General features: G+C 43.2%; 1 protein-coding gene across 3 annotated transcripts in view; it reads left to right on the forward strand.

Moving 5' to 3' along the window:
- The window catches only part of CDK14 (cyclin dependent kinase 14), a 399,726-nt gene that overhangs the window by 88,583 nt on the left and 284,664 nt on the right, over positions 1-26,479 (forward strand). For all 3 annotated transcript variants that reach the window (XM_075827675.1, XM_075827674.1, XM_075827676.1), the window contains one exon: positions 22,171-22,265. In XM_075827675.1, coding sequence (XP_075683790.1) covers positions 22,171-22,265 — 95 coding nt within the window. The remainder of the gene's footprint in view (positions 1-22,170; positions 22,266-26,479) is intronic.

The raw sequence follows: 26,479 nt of genomic DNA on the forward strand, positions 1-26,479 counted from the left end.
ATATATATCTTGACTACAATTTTGGGGATTTTTTTTGTTCTTCTCCCTAGCGCTCAACTGTATTATTTTATTTTAAGTTTGGTGTGGGACCCTGATATTTTATGTGCTGCATATTTAGCATTCCCATAAATGAGTATGTATTTGTACATAATGATTTTATGTGATTTATTTTTATTTTGCACTAAAGTAACACAGTATAAATGCAAATACAACTGAAATAACAGGGCTAAACAATTACGCAAGATATTTAAATCAGTGTGTGTAAGTATATGTGTGTACTCCCAGAATATCTATAAGATCTACACTACCATTCAAAAGTTTGGGGTCACCCAGACAATTTTGTGTTTTCCATGAAAACACACACTTATATTTATCAAATGAGTTGCAAAATAACTAGAAAATATAGTCAAGACATTGACAAGGTTAGAAATAATGATTTTTATTTGAAATAATAATTTTCTCCTTCAAACTTTTTGCTTTTGTCAAAGAATGCTCCATTTGCAGCAATTACAGCATTGCAGACCTTTGGCATTCTAGCTGTTAATTTGCTGAGGTAATCGGGAGAAATTTCACCCCATGCTTCCAGAAGGCCCTCCCACAAGTTGGATTGGCTTGATGGGCACTTCTTGCGTACCATACGGTCAAGCTGCTCCCACAACAGCTCTATGGGGTTGAGATCTGGTGACTGCGCTGGCCACTCCTTTACAGATAGAATACCAGCTGCCGGCTTCTTCCCTAAATAGTTCTTGCATAATTTGGAGGTGTGCTTTGGGTCATTGTCCTGTTGTAGGATGAAATTGGCTCCAATCAAGCGCTGTCCACAGGGTATGGCATGGTGTTGCAAAATGGAGTGATACCCTTCCTTATTCAAAATCCCTTTTACCTTGTACAAATCTCCCACTTTACCGGCACCAAAGCAACCCCAGACCATCACATTACCTCCACCATGCTTGACAGATGGCGTCAGGCACTCTTCCAGCATCTTTTCCGTTGTTCTGCGTCTCACAAATTTTCTTCTGTGTGATCCAAACACCTCAAACTTCGATTCGTCTGTCCATAACACTTTTTTCCAATCTTCCTCTGTCCAATGTCTGTGTGCTTTTGCCCATATTAATCTTTTCCTTTTATTAGCCAGTCTCAGATATGGCTTTTTCTTTGCCACTCTGCCCTGAAGGCCAGCATCTCCGAGTCGCCTCTTCACTGTAGACGTTGACACTGGCGTTTTGCGGGTACTATTTAATGAAGCTGCCAATTGAGGACCTGTGAGGCATCTATTTCTCAAACTAGAGACTCTAATGTACTTGTCTTGTTGCTCAGTTGTGCAGCGGGGCCTCCCACTTCTCTTTCTACTCTGGTTAGAGCCTGTTTGTGCTGTCCTCTGAAGGGAGTAGTACACACCGTTGTAGGAAATCCTCAGTTTCTTGGCAATTTCTCGCATGGAATAGCCTTCATTTCTAAGAATAGGAATAGACTGTCGAGTTTCACATGAAAGCTCTTTTTTTCTAGCCATTTTGAGAGTTTAATCGAACCCACAAGTGTAATGCTCCAGATTCTCAACTAGCTCAAAGGAAGGTCAGTTTTATAGCTCCTCTAAACAGCAAAACTGTTTACAGCGGTTCTAACATAATTGCGCAAGGGTTTTCAAGTGTTTTCTAATCATCCATTAGCCTTCTAACACAGTTAGCAAACACAATGTACCATTAGAACACTGGAGTGATGGTTGCTGGAAATGGGCCTCTATACACCTATGTAGATATTGCATTAAAAAACAGACGTTTGCAGCTAAAATAGTCATTTAGCACATTAACAATGTATAGAGTGTATTTCTGATTAATTTATTGTTATCTTCATTGAAAAAAACTGTGCTTTTCTTTCAAAAATAAGGACATTTCTAAGTGACCCTAAACTTTTGAACGGTAGTGTGTGTATGTATGTGTGTATATATATATATATATATATATAATATATATATATATATATATATATATATATATATATATATGAGAGAGAGATAGAAATATAAGGTAATTTATTTTATTTTTTCATTATGGGACTAGCCATATAAAAAAAACAAAAAAACTAACATTGCAGTTTTCATACTGGCCACTAGAGCATTCACAACAAGCTTACACTTCCTGCTCTCAGCAGCTATCTTGTCAGCTTTTCTGTGTAGACTGGGACAGAGTCAGAAAAGTGTGTGTTTCTATTGTCCTGCCATAGTCCTAAATAAGACAGGATAGTAACAATATACACTATACAAACGGATAAGACTCCGCTCCCCTGTAATTCCCTGGTCTGTGGGGGGAGGGGCAGTACTCCGTGACTTCCTGGAGACTGTAATAATCTGACATCTCTCTGTTAATTGACCCCCATTCATTTCAGCTTCCATAAAGCACACGCACCCTGCTGCAATGACTGCACAAACACTAATGGAAGAAAGTGTGTGTCTACAATATGGCCACCCCAGAAAAGTACTCCAGATTCAAAAGTAAATCGCTATAACATGAAAAAAAACAAAAACACATATGTATTTCTTTTTACAGACTTACATCTAATTAATGAAACGAAAATTATATACAAGAGTCATTTCCTTTTAAAAAAAAAAAAATTAAAAGTACTTTCAGGGATTTAAAAATCTATGAATTTGGACTGATCTGAATTCCAATGACTAAATGCATGCATTGAAAGTTCCTGCTATGCCATAGTCCTGTGTCGGAAGATCACTGCACACATCCATTATCTACATAAGATTCCAGTCTTGTTCCCACGTGGCGTAAGAATTTCCTCAACGGAGTTGTGTGTGGAAATTCCGCAGCAATTACAGTAGCAGCAAAGTGGGCGAGATTTATGAAATCTCATGCCCACACTGCGAGAAAAAAAAGTAAACGTTAATAACATGACCTGCGGTGTGGAATTTAATTCCGCAGCGTGTAAATTTATGCAGCGTTTTTGTTAATTTTCCGTTGCGGGTTTTCTCCTTCAAATTCAATAGGGATGTAAAACCCGCAACAGAAAGACAAGCGTTGCGAATTTTGCAGTGTAATCGCAGTGTTTACGGTGCAAAAATCACAATGCCGGAAACCTATAAATTCATACTTGCCTTCCATCTTCCTGTAGTCTGGCCTCCTGCAATGACGTTGCATCCCAAGTGACCACTGCAGCCAATCACAGGCTGCAGCGTAACATGGCCTGCAACGTCCTCCTGGGAGGCCGGAGTGAACTTCAGATGATGGAGGGGGCTAAGTATGAACGGCTTTCTTCCACAGCCGAAATTCCGTCCGGAAAATCGCACCACAATGTGGTGGGATTTTTCCGCCGGAATGTCCTGCGGGTTTTAGGTCGGATACGCTGCGTGATTTTTATGCAGCGTATCTGTCCCATGGGAACCCGGCCTCACACTGCCGTTTCGGGGTTTCATTAGTTTTGACAGCAAGAATAGTGCAACATGCAGCCCTTGCCATCAAATTGAAGAAAAAAAACTCAACGGACCCCCAACCGTCTCCATTATAAGTCTTTTGGTCCGGCAGGTGCTGTTTGGATCCGGCAAAGACTTGTAGCTTTCGTTATAAACGGAGGCCACAATGAAGATGTAAGCACAGCCTAAAAACATCATTTTCACAGACATACATAAATTTTTGTTTTTTATGTTATAAAATAGGGCAAAAAATATGGGTCGGGCCTTTAGCCCATCTCTTGAACCAGGACATGGCCACCTCTCCATTTCTTCTCAACTGGACAGGATCAGCGAATGTCGATCATGTTGGGTGGGTGTTGGAGGCCTCCTAGGTTTTCAAGTTGGTGGTGTTCCATGTGCCCACCCCATAATCCAGTCCTGAGTTTAATGTCTGTGCAAATAATGCTTTGTAATGCTGCTGGCTGATACACACACTCTGCTGATGACCGCGTGCCGTGATCTCCATATACACATCATCCTCCGGCGAGTAGGATTTACAAGCTGCCTCTTTGCTCTTTGGACATTTATATGTGAAATAACTATTATGATCAATTTATCCAACAATATTTTTAGACCCTGTTAACACTACGTTTTTTGGCAGGCAGAAAAAAATCTGCCTCAGAATTTCTTCAGGAATTTTGGGGCAGATTTTGAACTGTCTGCACATATTTTTCTGCGGTAATTGGAGCTAATGCAAGGACCGCAGGCATAAAAATGCAGCGAGAAAAAAAAAAAAAGCCACGAGTTGTTTTTTTCTGCCTCCCATTGATTTCAATTGGAGGTCGGAGGTGTAAACTGTGGCATGAAAGGACATGCTGCTTTTTTTTTTTGTTTTTTTTACTCGCCACCATCCGGGGGGGGGCGGTGGTGTGTGTGTGATTATGTCCGTTTTTTTGCGTGGTTTTCGCGTCAAAATCAGCACAAAGAAAACCTCCGGAGCTTTTTTTAACCCACTTGTTAATTTAATATGTACACGAACGATCATCGCTTTTCCCAGTTTATCACCAAAAATGCCGTAAAGTGGAATGAATCTGCAGCCCAATTTATTTCTATGGAGCAGTCCTCCTGCTGGTTATATGAACACCCTAGGGAGATATAAAAATGAAAAGTTTTAAAATGAGTCCGGGATCTCTTTAAGATATAAAGGGAAACTCTAATATGCAGCAGCTTTAAAGGGAATGTCACATGTATTGTCATTACGTAGAAAAAAAGTTGTGTGTGCTTCTTTTTTTTTTTTTTTTTTTTTGAATGTTGAAGCTGTAAATTTGTTTTCAAAAGCTTTCCAGCGAGCGGCCATATTGCGGAGACACACTTATGTTCTGTATTTTTTGTATAGACAATACAGCAGGGTGTGTGGGGGATTTATGGCAACTGAAATGAATGGAAGTCAAATGACAGAAAAAAATCATAGATTATTAGTGTCTCAAGGAAGTGGTGTACATCCCCTCTCCCAGACAGTGGCAGGTGAGCTGCATACAGAGCTTGGTCCAGGGGCGGACATACCGCATGTGCAGCCGGTGCAGCTGCACAAGGGCCCCGCGTGGGAAGGGGGCCCGTTCCTCTGCTGGCCGACTCAGTTCTCAGCTGCGCGATGCTGAGGACTGAGACAGAGGCCCGTGGACCACTGGCGTAGCTATAGGGGTCGCAGCGGTCGCAATTGCGACCGGGCCCCGAAGCCAGGGGGGCCCACGGCCCCCCGCACCACATCAATAAAAAGTTACTATAGTAACTCGGGCCGCGGGCCCCTGTTACTATAGTAACATACTTTACTTACCTTCCTGGTTCCGGATCGCAGCGGAGGTCCTGACGTCAGGCGCTGTGCGCAGCGCATGACGTCACAGCGCTATGCCGCCGCGCACAGCATCGAGACTACAGAACTCCCGCCGCGGCCGAAGAGGAAGGTAAGATAGCCCTGACTGGCGGGGTCCGACTCCTGGGACCCGCCAATCAGCTGTTTTGAAGGGGCCGCAGCACTCGTACGAGAGCTGCTCCCCTTCATTCCTGTCACTTCATTCCGGTCACACTGTGAATCGGTTTCGGCGATTCACAGTGTGGGCGAGTAGTGAAATGAAGGGGAAGCAGCTCTCGTACGAGTGCTGCGGCCCCTTCAAAACAGCTGATTTGCGGGTCCCGGGCGACACATCAGCTATTGATGGCCTATCCTGAGGATAGGCCATCAATGTTTAGGGACTGCACAACCCCTAAGCCTACGATGTAGCAGGCTTAGGGGGCCCATGAGACAGGATCACAGATTGTGTGATGCTGTCTGCTGGGCCCTGTATCTAAGCCAATCACATGGTAGGCTTAGATACATGGCCCATGCGTGATCCTGTCTGCTGGGCCCTGTATCTAAGCCTACCACACTGTAGGTTTAGATACAGGGCCCCAGCACACAGTAATCTTATACTGTATAAGATTACTGTCTGCTGGACCCTGTATCTAAGCCTACCTTGTGGTAGGCTTAGATACAGGGTCCCACAGACAGTATCACACATGGGCCCTGTATCTAAGCCTTAGGGTATGTGCACAGACACTAATTACGTCCGTAAGTGACGGATGTATTTCGGCCGCAAGTACCGGACCGAACACACTGCAGGGAGCCGGGCTCCTAGCGTCGTACTTATGTACGACGCTAGGAGTCCCTGCCTCGCTGTGGGACAACTGTCCTGTACTGTAATCATGTTTTCAGTACCGGACAGTTGTCCGGCAGCGAGGCAGGGACTCCTAGCGTCGTACATAACTATGATGCTAGGAGCCCGGCTCCCTGCAGTGTGTTCGGTCCGGTACTTGCGGCCGAAATACGTCCGTCAATTCCGGACGTAATTAGTGTGTGTGCACATACCCTAACACATGTGTTACTAATCATTTTTTGTGTGTTTTCTTACAGGTTCGGTCGTTGGACTACGGCGGATTCCAGGACTACTTCGATGACAGCTTTTTTTTTTATTAATAAAATGGTTAATGAGGGTTGTGTTTTTTTTTTTTATTTCAATAAAATATTTTTTCTATGTCTTTGTGGTTTTTTTTAAACTATATTACTACCGCCTTAGTAATGGCCGCCGGCTGATTGACAGCATCCATTACTAAGGCGGGGCTTAGTGTTAGCCGGTGCAGAGGCTAACACTAACCCCCTTTATTACCCCGGTACCCACCGCCACCAGGGGTGCTGGGAAGAGCCGGGTACGATCCAGTACCTGACCATCTGTAGTGATGGTCGGCCACTGGGGTGGCCGCAGGCTGGTATTATCAGGAGGGGAAAGGCCAGATACAGTGGCCCTTCCTACCCTGGTGATGCTAGGCTGCTGCTGCTTTATTGTATCTGGCTGGTTATGAAAATGGGGGGGACGCCACGTCATTTAAAAAATAATTGGAAAGAACGATGTCGGGTCCCCCCCAATTTTCATAACCAGCCAGATACAACACAGCAGCAGCAGGCAGCATTACAAGGGTGGGAAGGGCCACTGTTTTTGGCCTTCCCCAGCCTAATACTACCAGCCTGCGGCCACCCCGGTGCCTGCCCGTCACTACAGCTGGTCGGGTACTGGTTTGTACCCGGCTCTTCCCAGTACCCCTGGTGGCGGTGGGTACCGGGGTAATAATGGGGGTTAGTGTAGACTCTGCACCGGCTAACATTAAGCCTCGCCTTAGTAATGGAGGTTGTCAATCAGCCAGCGGCCATTACTAAGGCGGTGATAATAAAGTTTAAAAAGATACAAGCACATAGAAATTTTTTTTATTGAAATAAAAACACAACCCTCATTAACCATTTTATTGAGAATAAAAAAAACGCCGTCATTGAAGTCCTCGTATCCGAAGTCCAACAACCGAACCTGTAAAAAAAACACAAACACACAAAAATAATCAGTAACACATAAAGAAGCAAAATTATTATTCTTACCTTTCCTGGGTCCAGCGCTGGAGCCGCAATGTCAGCGAGCTGGGCCCTGTATCTAATCCTATCATGTGTGATACAGTCTGCTGAGCTGTGTATCTAATCCAATCATGTATGATACTGTGCTGGGCCCTATATCTAATCCGATCATGTGTGATACTGTCTGCTGAGCCACTGTATCTAATCCTATCATGTGTGATACTGTCTGCTGAGCCACTGTATCTAATCCTATAATGTGTGGTACTGTCTGCTGAGCCACTGTATCTAATCCTATCATGTGTGATACTGTCTGCTGAGCCACTGTATCTAATCCTATCATGTGTGGTACTGTCTGCTGAGCCACTGTATCTAATCCTATCATGTGTGGTACTGTCTGCTGAGCCACTGTATCTAATCCTATCATGTGTGATACTGTCTGCTGGGCCACTGTATCTAATCCTATCATGTGTGATACTGTCTGCTGAGCTGTGTATCTAATCCTATCATGTGTGATACTGCCTTCTGAGCCACTGTATCTAATCCTATCATGTGTGATACTGTCTGCTCAGCCACTGTATCTAATCCTATCCATAGTTTATAGGGTCGTAGTGCTATAGATATGCTATGCTGTCTCCTATACACACACTTTTTTTTGGGGCGGACACATATGTATTGGGGCTATTTCCCGGACATTTTAAGCCCTGAGGGTATGTTCACACGGCAGCGTCTGTTACGGCTGAAATTACTGTGCTGTTTTCAGGAGAAAACAGCACCGTAATTTCAGCCGTAATGGCATGTGTAGGCGTCTTTTGCTGCGTCCACTACGGAAGTAATTGAAGCTGGTTTTCCATGGAGTCCATGGAAAACGGCTCCATTTACATCTGAAGAAGTGACAGGCAGTTTTTTACGCGCCGCCTTTCGACAGCGGCGCGTAAAAAAAAATGACCATCGGCACAGAACATCGTAAGACCCATTCAAATGAATGGGCAGATGTTTTCCGACGCTTTTGAGCCGCATTTTCGGATGTAATTCAATGCTAAAACGCCCAAATTACGTCCGTAAATAGTGTGTGTGTGAACCCAGCCTTAGTGACGCCCCGGCTGCTAGTGCTGCATTGTTGGGTCACTTAGGAGACCCAGCGATGCAGCTGAAAGCGGACCGTCGGCCATGAGAAGTTTGCGGGGTGGGGGGGGGTGGGGGGGGGGGGGCCCTGGCACATTATCTGCACAGGGGCCTTTTGCAGTCTGTGTCCGCCACTGGCTTGGTCTGTGTGTATGGTGTCACTACTGACTCTGACCCAGTCTATACAGCAAAGCTGACAACTAAGCTAAAGAATACAGGAAGAGTCAGCCTATTGCGACTGCTCGAGTGGCGAGTATAACAGGAGTATTTCAGGCGAATAGTTACATTAAGTTTTTTCTTGAACATTTTTATTTTGGTTGTGTGTGTTTTTTTGATGATAAATTCCTTTTACAAAGCGCGCAAGAGAGAGAGAGACATTTACATTGGGGCACCTTCTAGTTAGAAGCATTAACTTTTAATCTTGGAACAAGCCCTTTATCTCCTAATCACAGGTTAAGTGATAGCATGCTGATCGGTGGGGGTGCGACCTCCACGATAACGAGAATGCGGATCCCGCTCCTCCGAATGTGTGGAGCGGCATATCGGGCATGCGCCCTGCTGGTTTAATCATTCTCTATAACACTGCCTGAGATAGCCGAGCACTATATTTGGCTGTCTTCGGCAGTCCCACAAACCGTGAATGGAGTGGCAGTGTGCATTCTACATTCACTCAGTGGAACAGGATCCCTGTGATCGTGGGGGTCCCAGTGGTCGAACTCCCACCGATCAGCATAATATCACTTATCCTGTGGTTAGGAGATAACGTTCAATCTTGGGACAACCCCTTTAAGCAGCTGGTCAATATGCCAAGACAAGAGCATACTTGCCAACAGTCCTGTTTTTTGCAAAACTGACCCGCAAGCTGGACCTCAAGAGGCAGGTTTCATACAAATTTGCATAAAAAGTGGGGTGGAGCTTAAAACGCCCCGCTATTTTGAATTCAAATGTTGGGAGTAATGCAAGGACCGCCTGATTTACGTACAGTACAGCACACAATCTTTTATGTAGTAGCCATTCATTTAACCAGGTCAAAGATTTAGTTCACTGCCTTGGACCAAGCTAAAGTGGCTCGTTGCATCCCCCTCCGCCGCCAGCTACCACACAATGCACACGCCCCACCAGCCGCTCTCCCTATTAAGGAATTGTATTTCTTTTAAAGGGGTTTTCCCATTTTAGACTAAATTTCTGGATTTAATCCAGAAATTAAATGGCAGATTATCAGATGTCGGATTAAGGGAAGTTCTCTGTGTAATGTTACTATTTGCTTCCTTTACAAAGCAGAAGGAATTACTTAACCAGGGAAAATCAGCTTCCCATTGTTGTCTCCCAGGCTCTGCCAGCCGAATACTATATTTACAGCATCGTGTATTCTGCGAATGGCGTCCACAGTGTTTGTCGCAATGATCGATTACAAGTCCACTTTTCCAAGGCTGAATGATCACATTTTGAGGAGGTACAGGCACCTCTTGTATTTTATATGCGGAAGCATTCACTGGGGACCTGAGGCCAGAGCACAGCGGGTGGTGTAATATCCTACAGGAAATTGGAATGTATTCAGTGCTATTCGGGAAAATTGTGCAATTTCAGGACAATTTTCATACATTGTAAAATCTAGATCATTTGAGGAAACTGTAAGATGAGAAAATCCATGATTTAATTGTGCAATTTTCACATTGAAATGACTTGTCATCGATGGAGATCAAAGCACACATGATAATAGTCCACAATGCCGTGGCAGTGCCATGTACTCATGATCCTCCGAAGACACATTCATAGATCTGAATGTCGCCTCCATCCTGCTGGACAGGTACTCCCACATCAAATAACCATTCTGGAACATATTTTCTTAGAACTTTCCACTGTGCTGTTCCTTTGTTATTCCTCCTGGAAAATCATGAATAAATTGACGACTGGGTGATACCACTCCTCTTGTTAACAAGGGCATGTCCCTACACACTCAGCACTGATTGGATATGTCAGACTGTGTAGGGACACACCCCTAACTGGAAACACCCAGTTGTTAATTTAGTCATAGATTTCTAGGCGGAATAACAGAGGAACAGCACAGTGAAGAGTTCTAAGAAAACATATTCCAGAATGGTTATTTCATGGGGACTACATTTACTAAAACAGATGAGTCCGGAGAGGTGACAGATCGACTTTTAAAGGGGTTGTACAGAATAAGAAAAACATGACTGTTCTCTGATGGAAACAGCGCCACACCTAAACATGGGTGGTGTCTGGTATTGCAGCTCAGGGCTATTAAAATGAATGGGGCTGAAATGCAATACCACACACAAACTGTTTACCTTATTAAAATGCTAGTGGAGTAACTTGAAGCTCCTGGGCCCCAAAGCAAAATCTACAACAAGGCACCGCAACCCACCTACCTTGTGCCATTTATAACACTGGTGTCTTTTTTTTTTTTTTTTTTTAAACATCAAGACAGATGAGTTTTGACAATTATTCCAGCAGAAAAAAATAAAATATTCCTAGTCTGACATGTGACGTGCCATTATGACATTGTCCTCATTTCATGCAGAAAGAAATCATGATATTAGAAAATTGAAGCTGTGGTGCCAGGCAAGCGGTTACTGCCCTTATCTGATAACTGTCTATTGTTGTTATGACACGTGGCGCCTGTCAGTCCACATAGGAATCATTTACTGCCTGCAAAGATTAAAATGTCTTTATGTATCTCTTGTGATTGCCATATGTTGTATATCTGGTGACAGGGCTGCCATTATTTATCCATAAAATTTACCTGAATTTCCCTTAGTAACCCGACTTAAATCATGCACATACCCGTATTACGGATCTGTCCTATATGGATTCATCAAACGGCACCCATAACCTGCTGTCAGCACATACTGTACCTCCCCGTGTCGCCATTTTGATATGGATGTACATCTCAAAAAATCTCAGGAACCCCCACTCATAGAAGCACCATACAGTGGCACACAGCGTGCCTACCACTCTATACATGGACAGCCATTGATATGAATGTTAAGTGTAATGCCTAATTTCCCCTGTGGTGGCACTGCAGGGAAATGAAACACTTATTACAGATGATCGCTGGGGGTCCCAAGTGGGACACTTTGTGATCGACTTCTAACAAGTAGAAATTATCCAAAGTGGAGAACCCGTTAATCAAAACAGTCTAGTTGCCCAAGAAGGAAATCTGTACAGTGATTGGTTGCGATGGGCAACAAGGTCCGCATTCCTGTTAGAGATGGGCAAATCCCGTCATGTTTGGGTTCTTATTTACTGCTTGGTTTTGATTTTTGCTTCACGTTCTAATTTTGTTCTTTTGGTTCTAGTAATTTTTTGGGGGGGAAATTTAAAGCAGTTAAAAGAAGACTTAATTAAAGGCACTTCTATTTTAGGCCCTTATATTTGGGGGATTTATAGGAGGATAATAGCACTGGATTCACATGTGACATACTTTTGAAAAGCGTCAAATCTGAATAAAGTCTTTGTCCTCTGCATCCAGATCCGCATCAAAATCGGCATCAGATTTTGTATCTGATTATTTGCGGCCATGTGCACAGCGTATAATTTGAAACAGAATTTTGTGGAAGATCTGTGGCGGCTTTTGATGCAATTTGGCTCATTTTTAAGATATGCCAGTTTTTCCACAAAGCCTCACACCTTTTTTTTGGAACTTTTTTTAAAGTGTCTAGAGAGGCGCAAACAATTGTTCTAAAATTGAATGTGCCAAATTGCGGCACATTTTTTTGACATCTCCTATGCGCAGACACATTAGTAAATCTGCCCCATATTCTTTCTGCTGCTCAGCCAGTCACAGCAGACATGTTAACCCTGCTGTGACTGGCTGGCCAATAATAGAAGAGTGCCGTTTGCACTCTGATTTTTCTCACTATTTGCAGCAAAGTGCACTCGACTGTGATTTGGTACCTTTGTAAAATCCAGCCGGACTACCAATAACACTTTATGCCAGATTTCACAGATTAAACCCGATGTGAACGGTCTACTGGTTCAGTCAAGCAAGTTTGTTCCTATTGGGTGTCACCTTGGGTTCATGGACTACTGGGCCGTACCGCCTTGACAGTATGGCAGCTGGCCAACAGGGCGCAGGTCACAGTCTATAGTTCGTATAGTGTACCTGGTGGCAGCTCGGACAGTAGCAGGGCAGGCTCGGCTGGGACTAGGCAGCAGGCAGACGTCCGGCGTGGTGTAGCAGGACAGGTGAAGAATACAGCACAACGCGACTACAGCACGGGATACAGGATACAGGTACGGGGAACACTGGGAACTGGAAAACACTAGGAGACCGTTTGCATAGACAAACTTTGGGTACGACAACAACGTTCCGTCATGGGAGGAAGGGGCTGGGCCCTTCTTATAGTCCAGGGTACTCATGGGCTAATTTTACATTAAGCTCCAGTGCGCGCGCTGCCCCTTTAAGAGCGGGCACAAGAGTGCGCGCGCACCCTACGAGACCCGGCCGAGGTGAGCGCTGGCGTCTCCTGAGGAGACTGGGTCCAGCGCTCAAAGACCCATGTCTGCGGCCGTCAGGAGGTGAGTGAGCCTAACGGCCCATGGCCATGACATTGGGTTAATCCAAATCTCACATTTCTGTTTGCGCAGAGTTCAAATGTGGCGTTCTCATGGAAGATTTCTTGTGCAAATGTAGAACGTCTAAAGGAAAATAAAAGCCCTTCCTTCGGGAAAACTATTTCTGAATAAAAGTGAAGGAAGCCTCGGGGTATGCAGATAAAGATGTTACACTCTCCCAGAACACACGTTTCCCAAACGCTGCAAAATGTATTTTACTGCAGTACCGAGAGACACTTTATATAATGTCCCGGAGAATTCTGGGAACGTCCTGTAAATAAGTAGGTAGTTTTCATCCTTGTTTCCATTGATTCCTGTAATACGTGTTGGTTGTATAGAGATTATTTCTTCTTTAACCCTGAATAACGGTATATGGTTCTATTCACTGCATAAGGCCCCCCAAGCCATGGTAAAACCGAGACATGCCGTGTTTTTATCTTGTCTTGCGGGTGACCAAATAACACTGTTGCCCTAGCCTTTGGGGTCTTAGTGCTGATAATTTTATTTTCCCTAATCACCTCAGAAATGTGTGTGCATATATATATATATATATATATATATATATATATATATATATAAATAAATGTGTTTTAATTTCATATAATTTTTTTTATATTTTTTTTATGGTTTATTTCCGTTTTCCCTTAATACATAGATTTTTCTATTCATTTCTATGGAGGCTAAAGTATGGGAGAAAATAGCTGAGGAGTTTACGTTTCTAGCTTCCAGATTGCATGTGGGCTGTCATGTGGACACTCCTTTCCAAAGAAGCACTCTGGCAATTTCTCTCTTGCACATATCGTGCTTACTCACCAGCAATGTTCTAGTAATGTAATTTGTTGCTCTCAAGCTCAGTTGCATCTATACATTTTGAACCCTCTCATTATAGGCAGCTGTGTCATGTGATCTCAGTCTGACCACCAGAATAGACCGCGCTCCCATGTGTAGACAGGAGGTCACTCTCCTCTGTGTGTCTGACTTCTTGTGAGCCACTTTCCTGAAGCTGAGACCCCTGCTCCACCCTCCTTGTTCTTCTGTATGTCCCCCCCATGCATATAGTGCTGCTAAAGAGATAATTTCAGTACTGTAATATAATATAGTGATACAGTGATATAATAGAGGAGTCCATGCAATTATTGGCTGCAGAGTTACTGTATAAGGCCCTGTTCACACTGAGTTTTGTAGAAAAATCTGCAGATTTTGACCTGCCTGCACCCCGTTCGTCGCGTTTTTCAGCTGCGGCCATTGAGCGCCTCTGGCAAAAAACGCCGCAAAAACTGTTTTCTCTGCCTGGGAGGTCAGAGTCTGAAACGCCCGCTCGTGGGAAAAAAATACTTCCGCCTCCCATTGAAATCAATGGGAGGCGTTTTCAGCCGTTTTTTTGCCGCAGATTCCAACGAGGTTTCCATGTCCAGAAACCGCGGCAAAAAAACACCTCAATGTGAATAAGTCCTAAAACTCCCTTGAGTCACACAGACTGTCAATACTATCTGTGAGTGCTGTGTGCAGAGAGTCCAGTGTATTTCTAGAAAATGCTTCTCACCCCTGCCTCGTGTAAAAACTGACCTGGAGAAACCTACCACAAGCAGAATCCAGGGGAGACAGGCTGAAGCTGTATCACATAGGATACACTGAGACTGCATTGTGAGGACAGAAATTCTATGTCAGTGATTACTCTCTTGCTGCACTTCAATAGGACTCATAGCCAAGCAAGTGCAGTGTGATGACTCGCTCCCTCTGCCAAGCCAGAAACGTCATGGGAATTGTAGGCTGCATTAGGGGAACCATATCAGAGTGGAAGAAGGAACCTAGATGGCAGACAACACACAAATAGCACTAGAACAGGTATATAAGAGACATACACAAGACTCTCTACGTTATTCTTTAATAATAGCCTATGCTGCACTATATAGTTAAAAACAATTAATTTTTAAGAATAAAACACTCCTGTACTAAGTGTCTATGGAAGGACAGGGACTTTTATAGGGAACCTTTCAGCAGCTTCTCCCCACCCAGCTATGTGTAGGGAGACCCCTTTAAAGCTGAACTGGGCGGAGGGGAGCCACCGCGCAGACATTCCCCCACCCCAGTTCAGCACTTCTTAAAACTTGCCTTTTCTGAAACGCAGCTTCGCTTCAGAGTACAACATAGCCCAGTGTAGTCAGGGGACCTGTCGCTATTTTTTTGTGGTTAGGGCTGCGGGCAACATCTACCTGCTGACAGGTTCCCTTTAATAAGTAACTCTTGGGTGCTCTTAACAAAACTTGCCATGATCCCCATCACTAGCAAGTGAACAAAATGAGGTTTGGCCCTGATGTCGGCCCTCCATTTATTTTTATAATTTTCTATTTAAATTTCTATAATTATTATATTTGTACTATACCGTTTGTATACTTGTTCATTGCTGTATATATCTGAATGCTAAAAATTATTTTACAAAAAAATATATTTGTGTGAAATTAGTCCTAGTGTATGTATGAGATAGGAAAGTAAGACCTACAGATAATAACAGTATAGTAATTGCTATATATGCCAGTCTCTCTAATACATGCCTTAAAGTGAATTTCCACTCTTGCCTACTATATATATATATATATGTGTGTGTATAGGTTCAAAATTCTGCAATATTTTTAGATCAAAGAGACCATTTTTAATTTTTATAGAGTGCGCCAAATCCCCTACATAGACCGTTAAATTAGTCTTCCTGCAGCCACCACTAGGGGTAGCTTAGGAGTTTACTGCATACTACTTATACACTTCAGTCCAAAACTATGCAGTTTGCAGCTCCCTCTAGTGGTGGCTGCAGGCGGACAGGATTTTATGTTTTAAATCGGTCTATGCAGGAGATTTGGAGCTCTGAAAAACTGGGTCCTGACCGTTCTAAAGATAAATTAGGAAATTAATCGGCACAGTATTTTGGACCTTAAAACGACATGACGATAAAAGGTGGAGATTCACTTTAAAGAAGCTGCAAAGGTGACGTTTCGTTTTAAGACTCTTTTCAAGATGTTAATAATTGCGATTAAATTAATATTTACACTTCACATAATTAACTATAAGTGTTCCCTGTTGAATACTTTACTTTTCTTACAGAGCTGATTTCAGTAAAAATAAAAAATACCCCTATAACGTGACAAAGAATGACATTCTCAAGCTGTTTTCTGCAATAAAAAATGCATGAGACATATAATCCCCACAGCTTGTGTAAGAGGCGTCAGGTAGTTTTGGATTTAATCTTCCATTAAGGCTCCTTTTTATTGTCTCTCCGGAGTTTCCTGAAGAAGTAGCAGGTGTTGTTATGATACTTTGTGATGATGAATTGCACCGCAGAGATAGAACGATATCATTTTATACCTTTTTTTTTTTTTTTAGTTTTTTTAAGTGTGAATATATATCTGTATATACACACTAATACTTTACATTCACTTTTTATTGTATTATTTTTTATTTTTCATTTTTGCTATATTGTTTTTGGATTTAAATTTAGGTTTAGCTGTATATTTTAAACGAATTCATACTGATATTTTTCATGAATTAAACATGAAACTGTTCCTGAAAGAACTCTTACCGCATGGGATTTCGCCAATTAAATTAACACACAAGTAACACAATCTCAGCTTGTGCTTTTATTGATGTGACTACTTTATACAGTGCGGAGTTTCAAAATGACTGTTCTGCTTGGTAAAATATTGAGTATTTTTAGGTTAGGTTTATGTAGTTGAATTTTGGGCGTTCGAGTGATTTATACTGGAATAAAAAGTTAACGTTTTGTCCCACGTTTTATTAATAATGGTATCTTGCACCAATGAAATATAGAGGGTAGTTGGCAAGAATTGCTCCTAATTTCTTAAAGTGCGCAACTTTTAATAAATTTGGTCCATTTTAAATAGTCTTACTCTGTGAAATTTCTTTTTACGCCTTTTATGAGAAGCTTTACTCTTGCACCACTAATTTGCACCTTTTTTAAACTTTGCCTTAGTAAATCTGCCCCTTAGACTAATTTAGCAAATACTGGCGTTTCATACGCCAGTCTTAGCTATCCACACCGCGGAAGTAAGATGCAACAGATTTACTAAACCACACATGCTTCTTAATGAATCTGTCGCATCTTCCTGCTGGCCATGTGGCACAATGACCGCCACAGGGCAACACAATTGTGGTGCAATGACTGTGGACGTGTGCCAGACATTAAATCGGACATAAAATAAAAAATTAGCATACTCGCCTCACCGCTCCCCTTGTCCCTCAGGCTCCCTCAGCGTTCGGCGGTTCATACAAAGTCCTGACACTGGGCAGCGCCAGGGTCTTGTATGCGATGCAGCGCGCAACGTCATCAGTGCCGCGTCCCATACAACGTCCCAACGCTACCTGGCATCAGTATGTTGTATGAGCCGCAGCATGCCGAGGGAGCTAGAGGGGACCTGGAGGGGTAAGAGGAGCAGTGAGGTGAGTAATTTTTTTAGGGAGGGGGGCTTATTTCATTTATTATTATTTTTTTTTATTGTTTAATGGGGGGGGGTTAGTCTGCAAGGAGGGGCAAGGTATGGGACTTGGTATGGGCCTCTACATTGTTACGCCCCCACAGTGTGAAATTACGCCAGCTGGGAGCTGGCATAGATTTCCACTATAATATACGTCAGATTTCTGGCGTAAGTTATAATAAATTTGTCGGGCTGCTTTAGCGAAGCCATAACCCCTTTCCACAGAAGTGGCAAGGACTACCTAAAAGGCCAAAATACCCTTTATCATATCATCGCTGTGGTGATTGATAAGGGGGTCACGACCTTCACCAGCCACAGTGGTATGGGTTTGGTACTTAATATACTTTATGAAGAGCTGGTTGACCATCTTGCTTGTCACATGATCACACTGTATGAAATCTGTCAAAGTTGTTTGAGGTTAGAAAACCATTGCTGGCTTCTTTCAGAAATATCGCCAGTCTTGGGCTTGGTATTGCAGTACAACCTTATTCACTTCAATACCAGAAACATCCCATAGACCAGAGTGGTATTGCTGGAAAAAGGCGGCCATGTTTTCTAATCTCATACAACCCTTTTAATGACTTACAATGCATTCGGAAAGTCTTCAGACCCTTTCACTTTTTTCGCGTTTTGTTATGTTGAGGCCTAGTGCTAAAATAAAAAAAATATTCAAGTTTTTCTCCATCGTTCTGCACTCAATACCCCATAATGACAAAGTGAAAACAGAATTTTAAAAAGGAAAAACTAAAATATTGCACTGACCCTTTATTCAGGACTTGGTTAAAGCACCTTTTGCAGCGATAACGGCCTCCAGTCTTCTTGGATCTGATGTCACAAGGTTTGATAACAGCCTCCAGTCTTCTTGGCTATGATGCCACAAGGTTTGGTAACCGCCTCCAGTCTTCTTGGATCTGATGCCACAAGGTTTGATAACAGCCTCCAGTCTTCTTGGCTATGATGCCACAAGGTTTGGTAACCGCCTCCAGTCTTCTTGGATCTGATGCCACAAGGTTTGATAACAGCCTCCAGTCTTCTTGGCTATGATGCCACAAGGTTTGATAACAGCCTCCAGTCTTCTTGGCTATGATGCCACAAGGTTTGGTAACCGCCTCCAGTCTTCTTGGGTATGATGCCACAAGGTTTGGTAACCGCCTCCAGTCTTCTTGGCTATGATGCCTCAAGGTTTGATAACCGCCTTCAGTCTTCTTGGCTATGATACCACAAGGTTTGCACACCTGGATTTGGGGATTTTCTGCCATTCTTCTCTGCAGATGCTCTCCAGCTCTGTCAGGTTGGATGGTGACGTCGGTGGACAGACATTTTCAGGTCTCTCCAGAGATGTTCAATTGGGTTCAAGTCCGGGCTCTAGCTGGGCCACTCAAGGACATTCACAGAGTTGTCCCTAAGCCCTCCTGTGTGGTCTTGGGTGAGTGCTTAGGGTCATTGTCTTGCTGGAAGGCGAACCTTCAGCCCAGTCTGAGGTCCAGAGCACTCTGGATCAGGTTTTCATTAAGAATATCTCTGTACTTGCTTCAATTTATCTTTCCCTCAACCCCGACAAGTCTCCCTGTCCCAGCCGCTGAAAAACACCCCCACAGCATGATGCTGCCACCACCATGCGTGACTGTAGGGATGGTATTGGGCAGGTGATGAGCGGTGCCTCGTTTCCTCCAGACATGACGCTTAGAATTGAGACCAAAAAGTTCAATCTTGGTTTCATCAGACCACAGAATCTTGTCCTTTAGGTGCTTTTGAGCAAACTCCAGGCGGGCTTTCATGTGTCTTTAACTGAGCAGAGGCTTCTTTCTGGCCCCCAGAGCTAAATTTCAAGTGTCATAGCAAAGAGTCTGAATACTTGTGTCAATGCGAAATTCGAGTTTTTCATCTTTTAATAAATTTGCAAAAATGTCTACATTTCTGTTTTCACTGTGTCGTTATGGAGTACAGAATGATGGTGAAAAACGTGATTTTTTTTTTTATTTTAGCACAAGTCCTCGACCTAACAAAACATGTAAAAAGTGAAAGGCCCCATGCACACGACAGTATTTTCATCTATCCAGAAATACTGTCCGTAAATACGGATCATATTGCATCCGTATATGCGGATCCTTACAAAAAGTGGGAGGTTGCAAATGATGTCATCAACATGCTGCCTAGCAATGCTTCCGTAATTACAAACAGTTTATGGATGCCCACCCGTAGCCGTCCGTGTTTACGGAAGCTCCCATAGACTTCTATGGAAGATTCCTTGCCGTAATTACTGACCAGAATAGGACAGGTTCTATGATTTTTTTCATCACGGACATCCATCAGTGGCCAATAGAAATGAATGGGTCCGTAATTCCTGTCAGTAATTACTGATGAAAAATACGGTTGTGTGCATGGGGCCAAAGGGTTTGAAGACTTTCCGAATGCACTGTACATAAGTCCAAAATATGGATACCATCTTCTATTTAGAAGAGAAAATTAATATTATGTGGAGTTATTCTTGTTCATTGGGTCCAAAAATATCCGAAAATATCCAGCATAAGCTTACAAAAAGAAATTTCATCCTTGACCTGGATTGTTTTTATAAAAAAAAACAAAAAACATTTTGACCCTCCAGTGAGGGCTTTTTCTAATTACCTTTTTAATATAATTTGTTATATTGTAATGGCAGGGGGTAGGGAGACGGACAAGTGAGCCCTAATCTACCCGCCACTCTGTCCCTGCCTACTTGCAACGACCCGCCCTAGGCGACGGGGTACAACTGGGCGGCGGTCCCTGCGCTCAGTAAGTGCACGACAAACACGACAAACATACAAAGGAACACAAGCAAGGAAAAGGGGCCGTTGCCCACGGCAACACCGTGAGCAACCAGAGTGGTGAACGAGCCGAGTCAAGCCAGGAGTGTACGAGGTACCAAACGCTGAGCAGGAGAGTAGTCGGTAAGCCAGGGTCTGTATGGAGCAGGATCAAAAATAGCAGGAGCTGTAGCTGGGCCAGGAAACCACAAGGAAAGAAATCACAAGCACCGAGGGACAGGAAGTGCAGGCTTAAATAGACCGAGGGCGGGAGCTAGCTGAGTCTGGCCAGGTTACGATAGGCTCTCCCACTCCTAAGCCTGCCAGCCTGAATGGTGGAAGCAGGAGTCAGTCTCAGGGATGTATTCTCAGGTGCTGACTGATTAGTTCTGGGAGTTAACCCCGAAGCTGTGCCTGGCAGATCCTTTACATATATAATATAATTTTTGACTGTTTCCGTTCTACTGTACGGATAGGACTTGGTGGAAATATATAAAACAGTTATTTTAATAAAAAGTAGGTCTGGTGTTATATTGATGGACTTTTGAATGTAGAATTGTTCATTCTTATACTATTCAAAAATATTCAATGACCTTCCACTAATCCAAAATCATGAGCAGAGTTTCGGTAATATGACCTTTTTGTGTCTTTTAGTTATAGTAAAACATTTTTAGATATATGAATGTAAGAAGGACAATATCATGGAAATACCGGGGATTCTTTATGTACCATAAAAATTGTGATGGGGTGGACATCCTGGATATTTCTTGAGACTAACTTGCACTTTTTTTAGACACTTCCACCATGAACATGTTCATTAATGGAACGAATTATAAGAATCTATGGATCAATAGACTAATCTGATTTGATTCTTCATAGCACCCAATTAATACCCGTTTTCAGATCGTGATTATATTCAGCCAAAGATCATCCCCAAACTTTAACGAGTCTTCCATTCACTTCTGTGTCGTGTCAAGGATGCACAGTAACAACCATTCTTGGCAACTGACCGTGGCATCCGGGCCAACCGTTACCCAAGAATTGGAGTGGGCTGACTTGCTCTTTAGTTAAAGGGAACCTGTCACCAGCATTTCACCTATTAAACCAGCAATATCTGGTGGTAGTGGGTGAAAAATAATTTCTATATAACCTATAATTGTCTTCTTAGTGGGCTCTATAGCTTTAGTATTCAGTTTTTTAGTGTTCCCACATCATATGCTAATGAGCATAAAAGAGTCAAATCTTCGTTTGAAAAGAGTCATATCTTCATTCCTCAAGTCTTTCCGAGTTTACCCGCCTCCTTACTTTTGATTGACAGCTCCTCGCCTTCCCCCGACACACAAAATCCTTGCTTGTGCATTGATGTCCTCTTGTGGGGTGTGCGCACAACGGGACACCGGATTATTACGATAAAAAGCGCAAAATGTTTGCAGACCGTTATTTACAGTCGGAGAAGGAGTTTAGGAGAGGGGATAACGGTAATGAACTTTTGATAGCTGCGACCAGTGAGGGATAAGTAAAGTCCAATAGGTGAAATGCTGGTGACAGGTTCCCTTTAAGAAGATGTAAGATTCAGATAGTTTTCTATGATTTCAATTAAGTGTAAAAAATTACTGAATTACATGCCATACTGAGGAAACGGCAAGTACCTGTGCCCAATATGGTATGAGGCCGGTACTTTCATCTTTGTCTTGGGTACCAAAAAAAAAACCTCATCACTGCATTTGAATGGTCATTACTCTGATTTTACATTTTGGTTTTGTATAGTAACATTGACTTGTAACATTCATTTCAGTGCTAATATTATTATTATTATTATGTTTGACTTCCATTGAACTGTATTGATGATATTTAGTTTTTTTGTTTTTTTTTTACTTCTAGCCAACAAGTCCTAAATTTGGCAAGGCTGACTCTTATGAAAAACTTGAAAAATTAGGAGAAGGCTCCTACGCTACAGTTTATAAAGGCAAAAGCAGGTAAGTGTACTTCTGTGCATCATTTCTAGCGAAAAACTTTTAGCAAATATTGTTTTTTCTCCAAAGCACTTGCTTTTTCTAAACTCTATTGGATAGATACATTACAATATCTTCTAATATCACTTGTCACATACTAAAAAAACATTCTATGTAGTGTATGTATTTATGTGTATATATAATGTATATTGCCTGCCGTGGGGGAATAAACGTATCTGTTCTTTTCACTTACCACTTTTCCGTGCTGCCTCAATTCTTTTTACCTCTAGTGATATATTATCAGAATGTCTGTCAGGGAAGGGTATGCCATGACAGATGCCCGTGCATTTTTTTTTATATGCAAAAACATACTGATCTTTTATTAATACCTTTTAGGCTCTGTTCACACTTTGTTTGTATACCTCGGGAAGATTTCCCAATGTATGTCTCTGACAAACGATTGCAACATATGCCACTGCATAGGCACACAGTGGCATACTTTGCTCATAGGATACCACAGTAAAATTAAACATATACCACACAGTTTACATTTTTCTTACTTTGTGTCTGCATACAGTAGCATAATCTACTATGCTAATGTGTAGAGCAAAAGAAAAGGTATATCTATTTGGCATATGCCGAGTGAATAAGACCCTATGGATACATTCGGCGTATGCACTGGGAGCTTTGTCGGCAAGCATAGTTCACAAACCAAAAGTGAAAAAAGTCTAAACAGTTAAAAATGAAGTCTAGTCCTTAGTGGGACTAAAAACATGTTATATAAAGTTAGTTAAAAAACAAAAAAACAAACCTACAGATGTAGCAAATACCAACATGACAAACAACACGCTACTCTATTTCCCTTTCTCGCAACGGGGCGCTATGCCATTTAGACAGCATGCCGATCTAATACACTTACAGTATAGCACAATGTGGCGCCCAATGTAAATACAGTAGCCGTTTGTTATGTTAGCGCTTGCTTCATCTAAAAAAGGCTCTGTTCACACTACCATCAGAGGCTCAGTCAAAAGTTCCATCCAGCATGTAGCACTTTTCTGCCTGTCGTAACACTGACGGAATCTGACGGACCCCATTATAAGTCCATGGGATCGGACGGGTGCCGTTTGTGTCCGTCATGCCATGGATCCGCACTTCATAATTTTCGTTTTTGGGAGAAAAACTGATATCTTGACAGAAGTGTGAACTACCGTCAAGATTTATAAGCTTGTCAAGCAACAACAACAACAGCCAAAATAAATAAAGTTGTGGCTGTCAGAATGCAGAGAGTAAAAAATGATGACGTGAATGTTTTTGACGTAGTTACGTTAGATTATTAAGCAACGTTCCTTGTTTCTCAGTATAATGATATTTCATAAGCAAAATAAACAGTCAAAACGTTAGTCGATTTTAGGTTTTTGCATTCAAAATGAGTCCAATTAATGTCCTTCTCAGAGCAGTGAAGTTTATTAATCTGCAGAAACGGACTTGAGATGTGTTGGGCTACAAAAAAATTACAACTGATCACGGACCAAGAACGGCTTCCGAGCTCTGTGGGCAGGTTTAGAGACCGTTTTCCATTCACCTCCACTGCCCAAACTGATCAAGACCGGTTAGATCTTCTGCAAAGCCACTAGGTCCACTCGTTTCACATTGACTAGTACACACTCTCTGTGGCCATCTTCTATCCAATGATGCCTCTTGAGATTAGGGAGATGACCACATATTGACCCCTATGATCAGTGGCAAGACCAGCTCTATTGGTGCTCAAGGCGGTGTTTTTTTAGAATGCACCCCACCACCCTCTGTCCCTAAAGATTAACATGAAACTGTATGTTGAATGCTTTTATATAATTGTCCCCTCTCGCACCTCCCCTGATCAACCCCTAGATACTTAGAAGAATGTTGTGTTGGTACATTGTTAGGTACGGTTTTAATGACTTCTAACTAACCTGTTATCGGACATACTACCAGTGTAATAGAACAGGAAACATTTTTTACTTCATTTACTGGACAGTATTACTAAAAAAAAAAGTATTATGAGAGCGTGTTAGAGACAGATGCCCGTACAAATGAGCGGGAAGCTGCGAAGGAGGTCGGAGGGCTGTGTGAAGTAACATGGCTAGGGTGTCGTCTCAGAAAGACCAAGATCTGTGCAAGGACTTCGTTTGTGGGAAATAGTTATCTGTTTTAAATGTTTAGTAAAGCTTAAGCTATGGCAGTGGTCCCCAACCACAGGGCCGCGGTCCAATTCCGGGCCGTGGATAATTTTCTACTGGGCTGCGGTATCCGGTATCCACCCTGGGTTTCAGCACCGTATCGCTCATTCCCTCCTGGTCTCCACAGTCCCCAGCAGACTTCCCCAGAGCTACACTTTGCGGCCCTTGTCGTACAGGCCTATTCTACCTAGTAGCTTAAATTCCACCTTTCTCGGGCAGGACACAGCCGTTCACTCCTATATAGACCACGCCCGATTGGCACTTCTACTAGGAGGTCTCCATACCCACCTAGAACTCCTCCTCACACATCCAGTCACTCAAAGAATCAGGTAGCCTATCCGCAAGGGCTCTGCTCTCTCGGGTCACACACCACTACCTACTGTAATGACTACTCACTAGTCCCAAATTCTGGGTCACGTTTCAGGCCTCCAGGGCAACCATACCCACTGCAGCTCCCTTTCCAGTTCTACCTGTTCAGGGGAACTCCCCTACTAGGCCTACTACATCCTCCGGGTTTCAGCACAGTACCGCTCATTCCCTCCTGAACCCCATTCTCTGGCTGACTATCTCCACAGTCCCCAGCAGACTTCTCCAGAGCTATCACGCCATCAAGGCAAATCCTCTGCCACGGGCACTGCTTCAGCAATGGCCCGGCTGTACTTGACAGGTCAGGACTCTCCACGTCTTGTCAATCTCTGTACCAGACTATAGGTGTAGTCTGATAGCTCACCGTCTGACTCCTGCCTCCCACTTCACTTCATACATAATGCAGTCTCTGTCTCAGTTCCGCACAGGCTTGAGTCCTCCACTGGCATCCACCGCTGTAGCTGCAGCCTCCATCCTACTGCCCTCCTGCAGCAAGACCAGCCCGCTCGGATTCACCAGATCTCCAATAACATGTCCCCCTGTACTCAGGCGGTTCTCCTCCTCAGACCGCGCTTGGGCACAAAAGCACCACCTTCTTTGTCCCCTCCTATCTCTCCTCCTACCAGTATGGCGGTGTATTGTTTTGCCATTACCCACTCACTCCCTTGCCAGTACCAGGCTCTTCCAGTGTGTGTCAGCTCCTCCCTCATCCTCTGTCACCGTTCCCGCCACCTGCTTCCTTAATGACTGCACCAAAAGATTGCAGTGCCACAAAGTATCGCGGCCTGCCTCTTCTGCAAGACTAAAACACAGAACAGTGACATGTTTACAACTCCTCTGGCGTCCAGACAGTCTCTTAAAGGTGCCGGGTGACCTCTTTACACAAAAAATACTTTACACGGTCCATAGGCTGTAGTTTGGGAAGGGGGCACGTAGTTCACTTTCGCTACACCTTAAGACATACGGACAGGCGTTCTCTTTGGGACAGTGCCTTTAATAATAATGGGGATACATATTATTTAGGCAGCCGACTCCCCTTGCATGGTGGAGGAGAGTGGGGCCATCACCCAGCAGCAACAATGGGCAGGCCGAAGATTGAGTTGCTTTATTACAAAACCATGTAAGCATGTCCGCATATAGAAACTTGTATGTATTACTTTGTGGAGGAGGGCAACCACCAAACCTAATCTTTGCCCTTGTTGTAGGAAAGCCTAACTTCATTCCTGACCCATATTAGGCCCCTAATGGTCTATACTGTTCAGATTCCAGGCCAGTCCGGTCAAATCTGATATCTTTGCAGCTGGGAAATATAATCCTGAAGCGGTAAGTCAGCCACTCCCGATATGTTTTCATTCATTAGACATGTCACAATGGTCTGCTAGTGTATCTCCTGACAATACTGATGATCAGTCTGAGACCAATTAGAGGTAACGTGGTAATGTGGGTGTAGGGCTTTTATATGGGACATGAAGCCCCAGTAGACTTCCCTGCTGGAGTCGTCATGGACTGTGGAGATCTTTTATTAACACATATTCCGTGTTTGTCGGGGAAGTTATTTAAGGTTACCTTTTGTTGGTTTCTGCGGCTGACAAATGGATCGTAATGGGAGTGTGATTCAGTAAATCTCCATTGTGAATATTTCATAAGAATTCAGGG

The sequence above is a fragment of the Rhinoderma darwinii genome, chromosome 5 (assembly GCF_050947455.1).
Source record: "Rhinoderma darwinii isolate aRhiDar2 chromosome 5, aRhiDar2.hap1, whole genome shotgun sequence".
In the NCBI taxonomy this organism is placed as follows: domain Eukaryota; kingdom Metazoa; phylum Chordata; class Amphibia; order Anura; family Rhinodermatidae; genus Rhinoderma; species Rhinoderma darwinii.